This window comes from Carettochelys insculpta, chromosome 3 (assembly GCF_033958435.1).
Source record: "Carettochelys insculpta isolate YL-2023 chromosome 3, ASM3395843v1, whole genome shotgun sequence".
Classification (NCBI taxonomy): Eukaryota; Metazoa; Chordata; order Testudines; family Carettochelyidae; genus Carettochelys; species Carettochelys insculpta.
Window position 1 is genome coordinate 3,999,687 of NC_134139.1, and position 17,142 is coordinate 4,016,828.

Sequence of the window (17,142 nt, forward strand, 5' to 3'; positions counted from 1 at the left end):
ACCACCCTGGCAGTTAGGAACTTTTTCCTAATGTCCAACCTAAACCTCCCTTGCTGCAGTTTAACCCCATTTCTTCTTGTTCTAGCCTCAGAGGCCAAGAAGAACAAGTTTTCTCCTTGCTCTTTATAACACCCTTTTAGATACCTGAAAACCGCTATCGTGTCCCGCCTCAATCTTCTCTTTTCCAAACTAAACAAGACCAATTCTTTCAGCCTTTCTTCAAAGGTCCTGTTCTCTAGACCATTGATCATTCTTGTTGCTCTTTTCTGGACGCTTTCAAGTTTCTCCACATTTTTCTTGAAATGCGGCACCCAGAACTGGACACAATACTTCAGCTGAGGCCTAACCAGCGCAGAGTAGAGCGGGAGAATGACTTCTTGTGTCTTGTTCACAGCACACCTGTTAATGCATCCCAGAATCACGTTTGCTTTTTTTGCAACAGCATCACACTGTTGATGCATATTTAACTTGTGGTCCACTATAACCCCTAGATCCCTTTCTGCTGCACTCCTTCCTAGACAGTCGCTTCCCATTCTGTATGTGTGAAACTGATTGTTTCTTCCCAAGTGGAGCACTTTGCATTTGTCCTTATTCAACTTCATCCTGTTTACCTCAGTCCGTTTCTCCAAGTTGTCCAGGTCATTTTGAATTATGACCCTATCCTCCAAAGCAGTTGCAACCCCTCCCAGCTTGGTGTCACCTGCAAACTTAAGTGTACTTCTTCCTCGAGTGTCCCCGTGGGTGCTCCACAATAGGTGTCGGGCTCGCCCCGGAGCCGCAGATCGGATCTTTCCAGCAGTTTCTGCCAGACCGCGCATGCGCCAGCGCGCACCCCTCCCTTGCACGCTCCCGGCCACGTGCGCGATCCGGTCCCCGCCATTTCCTTCTTAACCGCCATCGGCTGCAGATGGAATCCGCTCAGGCTACGGCCAGAGTCAGCGTATTTAATGTTTTAAGTGTTTTTAGAGTTTCTTTTCAGTCTTTCAGTCTTTAAGTCAGCTTGTTATTTTTCTTATTGCAAAAAAGAAAAAAAAAAAAAGCATATAAAAGCCTTAGTAACAAGAGGAGCAGCGGAGGCCTGGGGACGTAAGGCCATTAGGCCTCCTGCCGCCGCAGGGTGGGTCCGAGAGGGGAACAGGCACAGAGAAGGTGCTAAGTACCCTACTAACAACTCAAAGACTCACCGCAATGTCCTCTTCAGGATTCAAGAAGTGTGAGTCATGCCGCAAAGCTATGCCGGCCTCCGATGGGCACAGTCAGTGTATTAGGTGCCTGGGGGAATCTCACGTCACCCAAAAATGCTCCTTCTGCACAAAGCTCACGGCTAGAGCAAGGAAGGACAGAGAAATGCGGCTAAAAATGCTGCTCTTTGACAAGGCCCTCCCGCCAGACGTGCTGGAGCGGCCCCAACAAGAGGGACCCGCAGGGGCCCATAAAGGGAAGGCGGCTTCCCTCACCCCATCAGTGCAAAAACGGAGGAAGCTCTCGCCAACCCGATCCCTGCCGGCAGCCACAGCGAGCGGGACGGGTGCAGCACATAGTCCCCAGCCGCAATCACAGACGAGCGGCGGCGGCGTGGAAGCGCACGTGGTAGAGGCTGAGCCTCCAATAATCAAACAGCCGGCCCGGCAAGCACCGGAACCGGCGGCACCGCAGCTAGCGGCACAGATCCCTGGGGCGCCGACGGTGCAGAGCTCGCAGGCATGCAGCCTGCAGGCGCTGGGGGAGACCACCCGCGCGGCACCGCAGCGAAGCGTGCCGAGCGCGGCACCGACAGCGGGGCCGAGATCCCCGGCGCGGAAAGGGGCGGAGTCAGCCCCACAGGGGAGGGGAAAGGCAGCAGAGAAAACCCGGCACTGCAGCCCTTCTCCAGACAGGGCTGCAGGGCTGCTCTCTCTAAGCCCTCCCCTTTTGCTGCGAACTCCAACAAGGAGGCAGGGGTCTCCCCCAGTCTACCCTGAGCCCCCCTCCCCATTCCTCCAGCCAGTGTCACCATGGCTCAGGCCACCCTCGCCTTTTCTGGGATTTGACCCCCTGGAGTACTGCCACAAATCAGTCTCTCCATTATCTCAATCACCCAGACGATCTCGCTCCCCCAGACACCGGGGGTATGCGCCTCGAGAGTGGTCCAGGTCTCCATCCCAGGAACCGTGCCCATGTTGCCATGGTCACCCCTATCCTGCGGGGCATAGACACCATAGGCATACCACCAGGGACAGATCCCCCCAGACGGTTCACTATCCCCAAGGGCAATCGCGGACGGGGACGGAAACGCAAATATCTCGGGGGGAGTTGATTCTGGAACCCGAGATTTCCCCTCGTAAGCCTCCAGCGAGAAGATGTATCACCGTCAACAGGACCCAGAGGGATCCAGAGAGGCTTACCCTAGTGGTTCCTCTCTATCCTCCCCTGACAAGGGGACGTCCACCCCCCGGACGATCTCAAACTGTTCCAAGAGCTGTTTAAAAGGGTGGCCTTTACGCAAGGCATCCAAACAGCAGAGGTGCAGGAGAAGCACCATAAGCTCCTCAAAAACCTGAGACCTCCGGCCTCTTCCAAAATAGCTATTCCACTCGACGAAGCAATTATGGAGTCCGCTACCACGATATGGCAGACCCCAGTGTCCCCTCCGCCTATAAACAAGAGGGCGGATAAGAAATACTTCGTGCCGGCGAAGGGCATGGAGTTCCTGTTCAGTCACCCACAACCAAATTCTCTGGTGGTGGAATCATCTCAACAGAGGTCGAAAACTTCTCAGTACAAGACAGGGGGAACGGACAAAGATGCCAAGAAGCTAGAGTTATTCGGCAGAAAGGTCTACTCCTCCTCTACCCTACTGTTGAGAGTGGCAAATTATGCAGCACACCTAGCGAACCATAACTTTGACAATTACTCCTAGGCTGACTTCCCTCATGGACTCTCTTCCAGAAGATAAGAAGCCGGTGCTGAAGGCCATCGTTCAGGAAGGCTACGCAGCCTTGAGGACAGGAGTTCAGATCGCCCTGGACATAGCAGATACGGCGGCACGCTCAACGGCTACGGCAGTGGTCATGTGCAGGGAATCCTGGCTTCAGACATCGGGTATCCCGAGGGATCTGCAGGCAAAGATCGTTGATCTCCCCTTTGACACACAGAAGTTGTTTGCTGAATCAACTGATTCGGTCCTTCATTCCAGTAAGGACTCAAGGGCTACTCTCAGAACCTTGGGGATTTATACCCCTCCATACAGGAAGAAAAAGTATTACCCTCAGCAAAGACGATACCCGTATCAACCCCAGCGTGCTCACTACCAAAGGGGCTACGAGCAAGGGCGGCATCAACAGCACCAACAGTACAGAACTCCCAGGCGACGTTCCCAACAGAGCCGTGCCTCCTCAGGGCAGGGCCAAAGGCAACAAGTTTGACGGGCGGATCGAGGGCTGCACTATCACTACCATCGCGCAATGTCATCCAAAGCTAATGTTCCGTCATCGCCTCCGACCATGCTACGCCCAGTGGCAAAAGATCACCACAGACAAATGGGTACTGGAGATCATAGCCACGGGTTACGCGATCCCCTTCCAGTCGCTCCCACCGCCACGACCTCCACCCAGGCCCCATCTAAAGGACGCCTCCCACGAAGCGAGACTCACGCAGGAGGTGGACCATCTTATGCTTATAGGGGCGGTCGAAAGAGTGCCGGAGCAACTCCGAGGGAAAGGGTTCTATTCAAGATACTTCCTTACAGAGAAAAAAAACAGGAGGCTGGAGGCCCATCCTAGATCTTCGAGGCCTCAATCGGTACTTGCGCAAACAACGCTTTCGGATGATCACAGTCGCCTCTATACTTACGGCACTGGACGATGGAGTTTGATTCACAGCCCTCGACTTACAAGACGCGTATTTCCCTATAACAATCCACCTGGCTCACAGACGTTTTCTCCGGTTTATGGTCAGCAAAGAACATTTCCAATACAAGGTTCTGCTGCTCGGCCTCTCCTCGTCCCCCAGAGTATTTACCAAGACCCTGGCAGTGGTGTCAGCCTACCTGCACAGACAGGGGGTGTTTATATTCCCATATCTGGACAACTGCCTACTGAAAGGGGCCTCAAAGGAAGACCTACTATGCATGATACGCGTTACAGCAGACACGTTCTCTTCGCTGAGCCTGGTCGTCAACCTGGCAAAGTCAAAGATCGACCCCACACAGGACATAGAGTTCATAGGGGCACGCATAAACTCCATCACAGCAAGGGTTTATCTACCAGATGCCCGCTTTCATGCCATTGGTTCCCTCGTACAAGTCATCACCTTCAGCCCCATGGTGCCGATTCTAACGTGCTTACAGCTGCTAGGCCATATGGCAGCAGCAACGTTCGTAGTACAGAACGCCCGATTGCATATGCGCAGCATGCAGCACTGGCTGGCGAGCGTCTACAAACCGGCAGCACACACCGTCCGCAGGGTGGTGTCGCCCACGACAGAGGTGTGCAGATCCCTGCAATGGTGGGTGAACCCCAAGAACATGCTAACAGGGGTGTCCTTTCACCAACCACAAATATCTGTTTTTCTCACCACCGACGCCTCCCACATAGGGTGGGGAGCACACATGGGCGAAAAGGTGACGCAAGGACTGTGGTCCTCCACGGAACAGTCGCTGCACATAAATATACTGGACCTCAGAGCAGTGTTCAACGCCTGCAGACACTTTCGAGACCATATACAAGGCAAAGTAGTCGGGATCAATACAGACAATACCTCCACCATGTTTTATATAAATCGGCAAGGAGGAGCTCGATCCCGTGCCTTATGTGCGGAAGCAGTCCAATTGTGGAACTGGTGCATCGCCAACAATATAACCTTGAAAGCCTCGTACTTACCAGGCGCTCACAACGTGAAGGCAGACCAGCTGAGCAGGCACTTCGCACTCACACACGAGTGGCAGATCCGTTCCGATCTGCTACGACCAATTTTTCATGCATGGGGGTTTCCCCAGATAGACCTGTTTGCCACTCATCGCAACAAGAAGTGCCCACAATACTGCTCCAGGGCAGGACTGGGACGGGGGTCCCTGGGGGACGCATTCGCGATCTCATGGAGGGGCCCTCTGCTCTACGCATTTCCTCCCACTGTGCTCATCCACAAGGTCTTGCAGAAAGCCAGGAGAGAGCGAGCCCGCATGATCCTAGTAGTCCCAACTTGGGATCAACAGCAGTGGTTCCCCGTACTCCTGCGCATGTCGGACCGTCCACCGATGCCCCTCCTGGTGGTGCCGGACCTGCTCACGCAAGCCCAGGGGTCTATAGTGCACCCACACCCCCGAGGCCTGCGACTGCAAACATGGTTAATCCATGGCTCAGCTCCCTAGAGAGCACATGTACAGAGGGAGTGCAACAAGTCCTAGAAAGTAGCAGAAGGACTTCCACCAGGAAGCCCTACAAGCAGAAATGGACTCGATTCACTGCATGGTGTTCTACCAAGCAATTAGCTCCCCTTGCTGTGCCTATACCTGTAATATTAGAATACTTACTGGACCTCAAGAGAGGCGGACTCTCCCTATCCTCGTTGAAGATCCACCTTGCCACTATATCGGCTTTCCGACACGAAGAGGAAGGGCCCACGGTGTTAGCCCATCCTATGGTTACCAGGTTCCTGAAGGGGCTGGTAAACCTGTACCCCCCTCGGAAACCGCTTCCACCTTCGTGGAGCTTGGACCTGCTGCTTAACGCGCTAATGGGACCACCATTTGAACCTTTAGCCGCAGTTTCCCTCCGTCTCCTTATGACAAGGACGACCTTCCTTCTTGCAATCACTTCAGCTTGCAGGGTGAGCGAGGTCGCGGCAGTTATGGCAACGCCACCCTGCACAGTATTTTTGAAGGAGGCGGTAACCTTACGGCTGCATCCAGCCTTTGTTCCGAAAGTTTCTTCAGAGTTTCATATTAACGAACCTATAGTCTTACCCTCGTTATCCAAAGCCTCATAACTCCAACAAAGAGGCGCGCCTACACCTCCTGGACGTGAGAAGGGCGCTGGCTTTTTATATAGACAGGACTAAGTCCTTCCGAAAAACGGATAGACTCCTAGTCTCTCTCGCTCCCAGATCAAAAGGAGAAGGTCTCTCTTCGCAGAGAATCTCGAAGCACATTGTATCCTGTATAAAAATGTGCTACGAACTTAGAAAGACTCCTTTACTGGCCCCGCCTAGGGCTCACTCCACCAGGGCGGTGGCGGCATCAACAGCCTTTTTCAAGGTCATTGCGCTAAAAGACATCTGCAGAGCGGCGACATGGTCATCCTATGACACCTTCGCCAAACATTATGCCCTACACAGGGTATTCCAAGAGGATACCCGTCTCTCGACAGCGGTCCTTTCGGGGGCAAGCTGCACATAACCCGATTACCCACCTCCTTTCTTGGGTTACTGCTGGGTAGTCACCTATCGTGGAGCACCCACGGGGACACTCGAGGAAGAAAGAGAAGTTACTCACCGTAGTAACGATGGTTCTTCGAGATGTGTCCCCGTGGGTGCTCCACCACCCCCCCCATCCTCCCCGCTTTGGCTCTCTGTTTAGTGTTTTTCAGGAGCATCTGAGGCGGTTGGTCAAGGAACTGGCGGGGACCGGATCGCGCACGTGGCCGGGAGTGCGCAAGGGAGCGGCGCGCGCCGGTGCATGCGCGGTCCAGCAGAAACTGGTGGAAAGATCCGATCTGCAGCGCCAGGGCGAGCCCGACACCTATCGTGGAGCACCCATGGGGACACATCTCGAAGAACCATCGTTACTACGGTGAGTAACTTCTCTTTTCGATGCCAATACGTAAATCGTTGATGAAGATATTGAACAGAACCAGTCCCAACCAGACCCCTGCGGAACCCTACTTGTTATACCTTTCCAGCAGGATTGAGAACCATTAATAACTACTCTGAGTACGGTTATCCAGCCAGTTTTGCACCCCGCCCCCACCGCCTTATAGTAGACCCATTTAAGTTGTATTTGCCTAGTTTAATGATAAGAATATCATGTGAGACCTTATCAAATGCCTTACTAAAGTCTAGGTATATCACATCTACTGCTTCTCCCTTATCCACAAGGCTTGTTCTCCTATCAAAGAAAGCTATCAGATCATTTTGACATGACTTGTTCTTTGCAGATCCATGCTGGCTGTTTCCTATCAGCTTACCAACTTCCAAGTGTTTGCAGATGATTACCTTAATTACTTGTTCCATTATCTTTCCTGGCACAGAAGTTAAACTGACTGGTCTGTAGTTTCCTGGGTTATTCTTATTCCCCTTTTTATAGATGGGCACTATATTTGCCCTTTTCCAGTCTTCTGGAATCTCCTGTCTCCCATGATTTTCGAAAGATGATAGCTCATGACTCAGATACCTCCTCCATCAGCTCCTTGAGTATTCTAGGATGCATTTCATCAGGCCCTGGTGACTTGCAGACATCTAACGTTCCTAAGTGATTTTTAATTTGTTCTCTTTTTATTTTATCTTCTAAACCTACCCCTTTCCCACTAGCATTCACTATGTTGGACATTCCTTCATCAGACTTCTCAGTGAAGACCGAAACAAAGAAGTCATTGAGCATCTTGGCCATTTCCAAGTTTCCTGTTACTGTTTCTCCCTCCTTACCGAGCAATAGCTCTACCCTGTCCCTGGTCTTCCTCTTGCTTTTAATGTATTTATAAAAAGTCTTCTTGTTTCTCTTTATGCCCGTAGCTAATTTGAGCTCATTTTGTGCCCTTGCCTTTCTAATCTTGCCCCTGCATTCCTGTGTTGTTTGCCTATATTCATCCTTTGTGATTTGTCCTAGTTTCCATTTTTTTGTGATTCCTTTTTTATTTTGAGATCACACAAGCTCTCCTGGTTAAACCAAGGCAGAAGAACTACCGACTCTTCTCCGTTGATTTTCCCTTCCGTTTTACTTCCCAGTGGACCCTACCCACCAGCTCTGAGTTCACCTAAATCCGCCTTCCTGAAATCCAGTGTGTGTTTTGCTTTTCTCCCTTCAGCCCTTCCGTAGAATTGTGAACTCTGTGATTTCGTGATCACTTTCACCCAAGCTGCCTTCCACTTTCAGATTCTCAGTCAGTTCCTCCCTATTTGTATTCATGAAGTCTGGGGACCCAAGATGGGGACTGCCAGGGCCGTCCTGTAGCTTGGCAAGTGGAGGGGAAGTCCCTTTCTTCTCCCATAGGCACTGGAGTACCACCTGGCCAGCGGGGCTGCCGTGGCGTGTTGCCATTGGCTGCATCCCAGGTGACACGTCCAGAATGCCTGAGAACTGGACAGCTGAGTTGTTGTCCTGGAGTGACCCGTCGGGGAGGGGATCACGCTCCCATTGTGACTCTCAGCACTAAGAGCACTAACCCATTTCTGGTTCAGGTGTAAAGCCAACCACTGTAGTTTTGCGTACCAGCCCAGCACAGACGTACGGGTGCCACGAGCAGTCTCAGGGCATCGCCAGCTTTCATTACACACCTCCCTCGGCCCACCCGGCACAGGATTTGGTGCCAGCTCAATGCAGCAGGCATGGAAATGGTTTCCTGATGACTTTAAAATCCAGACAGCTCACAGCCCGAGCGGCGGTGACGGCCGTTCCCCTCCCTCGCAGGTGGCGCGCTGCTGCAGAACGGGCAGACCACGGCCGAGATCCAGGAAGAAGTGGCCCTCACCAGTCTGGGCAGTGGCTCTGCAGCTAGCAAGCGGCACAGCACCACGGACAAGATGCACTTCCCCCGCGCCAGCCTGCAGAGCATCACCACGCTGGGTATGGCCGGTGGCAGCGGGACTGCGTCAGGTCCCAGCCCGGACGTGAGGCTTCCTGGGGGGTCCTGGGCTGCCAGCCCCAGGACGTCCTGCCAGGGGCAGCCCCTGCTCACTGTGCCAGCCCCAGGGCATCCTTCCAGCCCCCTTGTTGTGCCAGCCCCAGGGCATCCTGCCAGGGCCAGCTGGCTCTTGCTCCCAGGGCCCCAGCCACTCCAGCCATCTCCCCTGACCTCTGCCCACACGTCCCTTCTGAGTGTTCCCTGATCACAGGATACCCCAAAATCCTGGCTGCACAGCCCCAGGTCAGGTCAGTATGTACTTGGATCTGGGCCAAGTCACCACGGCCATGCGATCTCGCAGCTGAAGGGTTACTGGGAAAGAGAGAGAACTGGGCGAGAGAGATCATGGAAATGGCACAGCACAGACATCAGTTGCGGCCATTGGTGCTGCCAGCGGTGTTAGCCTCCTCAGCGTCCCTTTGGGGGTGGGCTCCAGTCCCGGCAGGCTCAGCTCATGGGGGCTGAAAAAACCAACTCGTCTCTGCCAGGGCCCCTCTGAGAGCCTCTTCTGTGGAGGGAAGATCCCTTTCTCCTTCCCAGCAGGCACGGGGTGACCTGATCCAGGTGGGCGCTGTGGCATTCTGCCAGCGGTTGCGGTCTAGGGGACAGTCCCAAACTCCCGAGAAGAGCATGGGACACCTGGGAATCCGGGCCTTTGCTTAGCCCATCAGCCAGGCTGGGCAGGAGACCCCATCTCCCATGGTGCGCTCTCGGCTCTTAAAACATCGCCCGTGCGGCCACAGCGCCAGCGTCCATAAGGGCACAGACAGGCTCAGGGCGTTGCCCGCTTGCATTGGACACTGCGCTTTGCCTGCCTGGCACAAGACAGGCCGCCGCTGTGTGCAAGGGTGGGAAGAACGGCCTTCGTATTCCGTTTAATGTCCAGTGAAGTCACTGCGGTGGGGGATTCAGCCCTGGCTGCCCCCCAGCCCTCCCCTTGCCAGGGGAGTCTGCTGGCTGCTTGGTGTAATGCTGGATCAGCCTTCCCCTTCAGCCTGGCGCAGGAGGGAGACCAGGGCGGCAGTGTGGCCCAGTGGGTAGGGTGCTGGGCTGGCACTCGGGATACTTGCCCCTGAGCGCTGGCTGGCGCTGGTGCAGTGGGGCAGGGGGCTCGTGCTGCTGGAGGGGCCCAGCACACCCTGTGACCTGCTGCCCTCCACGTGCAGGGAAGGGGGAGTTCGGGGAGGTGTTCCTGGCCAAGGCCGGAGGCCTGGGGGAGAGCGAGAGCGAGGCGCTGGTGCTGGTGAAGAGCCTGCAGACGAGGGACGAGCAGCTGCAGCTGGACTTCCGGCGCGAGGCCGAGATGTTCGGCAAACTGAGCCACCCCAACGTGGGCCGGCTGCTGGGGCTGTGCCGTGAGGTGGAGCCACACTACATGGTCCTGGAGTACGTGGATCTGGTAAGGGGCCTCTGCCTGGTGCGGAGCTGCGGTGGCCCTGCTGGCCGGGGGCTGTTCGGGGCGGGGGCCGGGCCGGGCCGGTCCCTGCCAGCCGGGGGCTGTTCGGGGCGGTGGCCGGGCCGGGCCGGTCCCTGCCGGCCGGGGGCTGTTCGGGGCGGTGGCCGGGCCGGGCCGGTCCCTGCCGGCCGGGGGCTGTTCGGGGCAGAGCACCCTGCAGGAGATGCAATGGGGGAAGAGACCTCCCCAGCATCTGAGGAGCAGTTGTGGCCAGGCCCCCCCGCCCTCTGTCTGGAGGCAGGTTCACCAGCTTCACCCTGTGGGGGTCCAGGCAGGGCTGCTCCTGTGGTGGTCTGGGGGGTGTGGAGACCCAGTTGGGCAGGCACATGGCCCTGGGCTGGTTCCATGGTGCCAGAGCTTGCCAGGTGCTGGGGCCCAGCCTGGGACCGGGCACCATGGGGGCTGTGTCGCCCATTGTGCGGCGGGGTGGAGCTCTTACGGGTGCTGGCTCCTGAGGGAACATGGGAATAGTCAGACCCTGGAGCTGCATGTCTCTGGCACTCCACACCCCCTGCGCTGGCAGTGCCGGGCCCGGGCTCAGCTCATGCCCCCTGCGCTGGCAGTGCCGGGCCCAGGCCCAGCTCACGCCCCCAGCTGCACTGACCGGCCACTTCCGCCCTGCCAGGGGGACCTGAAGCAGTTCCTGAGGATCTCCAAGAGCAAAGATGAGTCGCTCAAGCCTCAGCCCCTCAGCACCAAGCACAAGGTAAGCGAGGGGCCGGGGGAGGCCGGTCTGCCTGGCTGGGTCTGGACGGGGATCCTGCCCCGGGGCCCCAGCTCCGATCCAGTCCTGCTGCCGGGACTGGCGCTGAGCTCGCTCTCTCCCATGGCAGGTGTCCATCTGCAGCCAGGTGGCCCTCGGCATGGAGCACCTCTCCAACAGCAGGTTTGTGCACAAGGACCTGGCTGCCCGCAACTGCCTGATCAGCGCCCAGAGGCAGGTCAAGGTGTCGGCCCTGAGCCTCAGCAAGGACGTGTATAACAGGTAGGTGGGGGCGGAGGCGCGGGCGGGGCTCCCTGCCACGCCGTGCCCTGACCCTCCTCTCGCCTCGCAGCGAGTACTACCACTTCCGCCAGGCCTGGGTCCCGCTGCGCTGGATGCCGCCCGAAGCCGTCCTGGAGGGCGAGTTCTCCACCAAATCGGACGTGTGGTCCTTCGGCGTCCTGCTCTGGGAGGTGTTCACGCACGGCGAGCTGCCCCACGCCTCGCTGCCCGACGACGAGGTGCTGGCAGGTACGCCGCGCTGGGCTGCCGGGGAAGGCGGCTGGCGCGGCAGGTCTGAGCCTGGCCCACCCCACCGTGGCCCCGAGGGGTCGCTGTGCCTCAGCCCAGCCAGCGCCCCGGGCTCCCTGCACACATGGTTTCCATGAGCCCTGGAGGCACACAGCAGCGTCCACCCAGCCCCAGGGCTCTGCCCCCCTCACCCCTGGGCTTTGCTGTCCCTGCGGGGGCCCGACACCCGCCTGCCCCAGGGCTCTGCCCCCCTCACCCCTGGGCTTTGCTGTCCCTGCAGGGTTACAGGCGGGGAAGACGAAGCTGCCCCACCCCGAGGGCTGCCCGTCCAAGCTCTACAAGCTGATGCAGTGCTGCTGGGCCGCCAGCCCCAAGGAGCGCCCCTCATTCAGCGAGCTCGCCATGGCACTGGCCGACAGCCCAGCTGACAGCAGAGCCTAGGGGCAGCCAGGCCCTTGCTGTGGGGGGAGCCAGCCTCCAGGATCGTGCTGGGCCCCGTTGCAGCCGGAGGGACCACGGCTTACGCGGCAGGACTGAACAGTGGGGCTTTCCCTGGCTTGCCCCGTGGCATCCTCACGGTCCCAGCTGGCCTCCCCATGGTGCTCCAGCAGGGAACGCCCTGTGCCCCCCTCCCCCAGCACAGCCTGGCCCTGCCCCTGGAGCTGGGCTCTGCACCCCTCTGCGCTGGCAGCCTGGCAGGACCCTCCTGTGCAGTGCCCCCCCCGCGCCCCTCTCCCGTGGGGCGGCCTGGCGCAGAGCTGTGGCTGGCAGCGTGCTGGGCTCCCGGCGCCATCCTCCTGCCGGCTGTGGGGGGAGGGCCCCGGGGGCGCAGGTGGGCGCAGATCCTCTGGGGGTCGCCAAGGAGCCTGGGGATTGAGTCCGCGGTTCTGCTCTCCTGCTGCGCCCGCGCCAGGCTCAACCTCACAGCTGCACCGCCAAGTGCCTGGCACGAAGGAGATTGGCTGGAGCTCCCCCGACTCCCGGATGCCTTCTTTTGTACAAGCCCCGCCCCAGCGCAGCCCCGCCCCGCCCCGCGGCTCTGCTCCAGGGGCACAGCCCGGCCGCTCTTTGCTTCCGCGGGGCTGGGAGCCACCAGGTTTTTTTACACACCGCTCAATAAAGAATCCCTTTTGTAGCTGCGGCCCTCAGCCTCCTTCCCTCCACTGGCAGCTGGGTGGGTCCTGCAGCGCCGGAGCCTCGCGCATCCCGAGAGCCGGCAAGGGGCAGGCAGCTGGAGGGCGGCAGAGGCACGTCTGGCCGCTTCAGCCGAGAGCCCAGCAGCTGCTTGGTCTTCTCTGGTGCGAACTTCCCTCCCAGAGCGCTGCTTCCCCCACCCCACCCCACCCCTCCTCCTCCCTGGGAGAGCCGGGCAGGCCAGGCGGGTCCCCCTGCTTGCGCCCCGAGTCCCGGCTCAGTGCTGGAGCTGCCTGGCGGGTGCCAGCAGTCCCTGCAGCCGGTGGCATTGGCCTGGCCTGATCCCACCAGCCGGACACAGGGGAGTGAAGCAGTGCCAGGCCTGGGGGCCCTGGGTGCAGACTGCAGCAGTAAGAGGAGAGAGTGCACCCACCCATGGGGGGGCCCCGGGGGCTCAGGCGAGGCAGCTTTCCCAGAGCCATGGCAGAGGCCTCGCATTCCCTGGGCGTGGCTGGCAGGTGGCTCTGGTCCAGGCCCCTTGGCTCTTACAATCCTGGAGACGAGTGAGGACGCCCTTCTCCCAGGCGTTCAGCCACAGCAGGAGCAGGTGCCAGCGAGCTGAGATCGATTCCCCCTGCCTGGCCGGCGCGCCGGTTCCTGCAACCCCGTCCCTGCTAACGGCAGCACAAACCGAGCCCTTCCCGGCCCCCGGCACCATCCCAAGAGGCCAGAAAGGCCAGGCCGAATTCCGGACAGGGCCGCGGCTGCGGCTGCGGCTGCTTTTGGTCCCCTGCTCTACGGGTCAGGGGAGGGAGAAGGGGCGCTGGGAGAGCCGGGTCTGGCCCTGCACCGAGCTCCCTGGCAGTTCCTCAGCACGTCTCTCTGGCAGTGTGGCTGCCCGGGTCTCCCCCACCCCAGCGCGGCGGGACCAGCACCCTCACCTGAGCCGTGCCGACCCGTTTGGCCCTTCGCACGCCCCGGCCTGTCACTGGTGGCAGTCGGCTCCAAGCCAGGCAGCAGAGGGGGGCCTGGGCCATGCCCAGCAGCCAGTGCGCCAGTGGGGCCAAGCTCCCGGCTCTGTGTGCAGGCAGGCGAAGGGGAGCTGGGGAATGGGAAAGCCAGTGTCCAAATCCCCCCTGCAGCCCCGCTCCCCGAGGGGTTCCCCAGCCGCTGCAGGGCCAGTCTGGCCCTGGCCATCCAGTCACAGCCCTGGGCTGCTGTCCTTCGGGCCCCCTGCCCCGAATCCACCATCCCTGCCCCACGCTTTCCGCCCCTGGAGGGCACCACTCTGGGCATGTCTGCTGCCCCGGCTGGAGTCCCCCTTCCTACCACCCCGTGGGGAGACGTAACGCCCGGGCTCTGGTCTGTGGCCCAGGCTCCTGGTGGCTTCGCTCAATGCAGAGCAGAGACAGGCCATGCTGGTAAGGCCTAGCTGGGCCCAGCCTGAGCCGCTGGCCATGGCTGGTGCCGGCCTCGCCCACCCCGGCTGGAGTAGGCCCAGGCCTCTGGCAGCGCGCCAGAGCTCACCGCCTCGGCGGCAAAGGCGAGGCCACAGAGGCTGCACTGGTCGCGCCCGTTCAAGTCAGCCGGGCAGCTGAGGCAGGTAAATCATTACGCCCCCTGCCCCCGTCTCTGCCCTGCCCTGCCCCCGCCCCACGGGAGAGTTCCCGCCAGCCAGCGGTACCTGGCGCTCTCCGGGGCACATGCCCGCCTGCCCGCTGGGGAGCTCTGCTACTCGGGGGCTCCCTGGCGGGGGAGACAGGCTCGCCATCCCCTGCCCCCCCGCGCAGGTCCCGCTGGACGCCAGGTGGGGTGTGTGCCCGCCGCCCCCTTGGGAGGCTGCTCCTGGAAGTCACCTCTCTGGTGGCTCAGCCCAGCTGGGCCTAACTTCAGTCTGACGCATCCGCTGGCCATTTTCTAGCCCCAGTTCTTGTTCTGACACAGGCCCTCCTGTTCCTCCCTTCCGCTGACCCAGCCGGCGCGCGCCATCGTCTCCCTCAGCCGGCCGTTGTTAGCCTAACGCGCCGAGCGCCGGGCCCGTCCCCCGGGAAGGTAGGTGTCTGTGTCTCCTTGCAGCAATTCTCTGCGCCTGTCTTTGCCCTTGCGTTGGGGCCCAGAGACGGTTCTGCCAGTCGCCGATACAATGCCAATGCCGGTTCTCACTTGCTATTAGAAATACTTATCCTCACCCGTCCTAGGGCCGTGTCAGACTTTCTCAGGGTTGCCTCACCTTAGCAGCTTGTTGTCCTGTGATCAGCCACCACGCCCAGGTCCTTCTCCTGTTACAGTGTTGGCCTGTAGCAAAAATTCATGGTTAGTTCCTAAATCCAGGGCTCCGCTTGTTGCACCATTAAATTCCCATTTCTATTCCCGCAGGCTTCATGGCCATCCAGCTCCTGTCTGATGGGCCGATCGGCCGTGCCCCTGACCCCCCTGTGCCCTCCCCTTGCTGGGCTGGGGTCTGTCATGACAGCGTTGAAGACGCCTGGGCCCCAGGCTGCTTCTCGAGGCCTGTTGTACGAGTGGGAAGGAAGATGGCGGCTGGGGGGCGTTACGTAACCCAGCCCCTGCCCAGGGCGGAAGGGCTCGGCTGGCCAGTGTTAGCATCTGAGCATGTCACGGCGGGGTATGGCTGGAATCTTATACCACAGAGCTGGCAGGGGCCTGGAGAGTCAATGACGTACCTGCATCCCTGACAGACTGTTACCCCCGGGGACGGAGCTCACCCCCCTGGGTTGGCCAGGCCAGGGCTTTAACCACTGAGAAATTCCTGCCTCCAGCTGGCGGTGGCAGCTTGGGAGTGGCATCTGGGTCCCTCTGTCTGACCTGCTCTAGGGGGGGCCGTCCCTCAGGGCCGCCAAAGGCCTGGCTGGGGTCCCAGGGCTCCGGCACCCGGCAGCCGGGATGGTTAGGCCTGGGGCCTGCCAGGGCTGGAAGGCGGCTGGGGCATGGGTTGCTCCCAGGGTTGCCCCATCCTGCGGCCAGAGCAGCTGGCTCTGACCCCTGCTGGCAGACGAGCTGGGCAGGCATGTTTGGTGCTCGTTTCCATGGCAACAGCATCACAGGCTACCCTGGGGACTGAGGTTAAAGCATAGTTTTAGCACCTGCTGAAGGAGCAAACTTTGGCCCCTTCCCGCGGCCCAGCTGGAGGCCCCAGGACTCCCCACGCTCCTGGGACACCCCAGGCGAGCGGCTGGCAGGGCATTTCCCCACTAGGGGCACTGGTTCCACGCTGGGCCTGGGCCAGACGCCTTTCCCCGCCGGGGGCACCAGCTCCGATCCTGCCCCAGGGCAGGGGACCAGTGGGCTCGGGGCAGGGACTGGGACCTTTCTCCTCTGGCCCCAGAGCGGGGAACTGGGTGACGGGGGGGTGGGAATGGACCAGGGGCTTCTCCTCTCCAGGAGGCGCTGGCCACAGCCTGACCCCGGGGGAGACCTGCCTAGCCTGGGCAGGGCCTGGGGGCTCCGCTGTGGGGAACACCAGCTCAGGCCCCACACGTGGCTCTGGCTGTGCTGCCCCAGGTGCAGGAGTCCTGGGCGAGCGCAGAGTTCAGCTCTCTTGGCAAGCCCAAGGCAGGCAGTGGGTTGGGGGCTGCTTAGCGCATGAGCAGGGCTCCCCCTCTCCCTGGCAGATCACCACGCGGCTACTGCTGGGAGCTCAGCCGCCACTGCAGCACAGGCCTCTGCCAGTACAGGGCCCCAGCACGTGTGAGCCTGGGGGAGCACAGCCACGCTGGCCCAGGAGCCTGTTCCCAGAGCCACGGGCTTCCGAGCGACTGACCGGCATGGGGCCGTTAGCAAGTGGTCCGGCCCGCGTCCAGCAGTCAAGGGAGGGACACCCAGCATGTGGGAGGTGACCCGGCCCACCCGGCCAGCAGCCATGGCTGGATCCAGCCTCCCTAGTTCTTTTCCAAAAAAAAAAAAGTCTGTTTTTGGCCTTGCTGAGACCCCCGGCAGCGAGTTCTACAGCTGGACTGCGCAGTGTGACCGGACTTCTTACACCTGCTGTTAGCATCACGGGGGAGCCCCCAGTGCTTGAGTCCTGCGAAGGGGCAAAGAGCGTTTCCCTGTTCCCTTGGGTGCAGGCCATGCACGTCACGGTTTTCTAGACCTGTACACCCCACCAGCCGGCAGTGGTCTGGTCTCCCGTCTCCTTTGCCGGAAGCTGGTCCATCCCCCGCAGCTTTTCTGTGGCCTTCTCTGTACTTTTTCCAATTCTAAGGGAGCTGTTCTGCACCGAGCGAGTGGCCCTGCACCCAGGAGAGCCAGGGTGGTTGCATCCTGCATTGAGGTGGTGGTTCTCTGTTGTAGTACCTGTTCTTTTCTGGAAGGGGCCTCGTACGCTGCAGCCTCATGTCGCTGTTCCTGTACCACCCTGAGCAGCTGTTTGCAGAGAGTTACCTACAGCAACTCCAAGACCCTTTCTGCCTGGGATCAGCTAACTAAGCCCCCCTTGGTTCCTAGGGACAGTTGGGGTTCTGTTTGCTCCGGGGCTTTGCTCTGCT

The 17,142-nt window shown here is 59.8% G+C and overlaps 1 protein-coding gene across 2 annotated transcripts in view; it reads left to right on the plus strand.

Moving 5' to 3' along the window:
* PTK7 (protein tyrosine kinase 7 (inactive)) overlaps positions 1 to 12,638 on the plus strand; it is a 96,003-nt gene extending 83,365 nt beyond the window's left edge. For both annotated transcript variants that reach the window (XM_074989275.1, XM_074989274.1), the window contains 6 exons: positions 8,600 to 8,755; positions 9,980 to 10,212; positions 10,895 to 10,975; positions 11,103 to 11,254; positions 11,325 to 11,503; positions 11,784 to 12,638. In XM_074989275.1, the coding sequence (XP_074845376.1) occupies positions 8,600 to 8,755; positions 9,980 to 10,212; positions 10,895 to 10,975; positions 11,103 to 11,254; positions 11,325 to 11,503; positions 11,784 to 11,944 (962 nt within the window). In that variant the 3' untranslated portion in view covers positions 11,945 to 12,638. The remainder of the gene's footprint in view (positions 1 to 8,599; positions 8,756 to 9,979; positions 10,213 to 10,894; positions 10,976 to 11,102; positions 11,255 to 11,324; positions 11,504 to 11,783) is intronic.
* Positions 12,639 to 17,142: the final 4,504 nt, after the last annotated feature.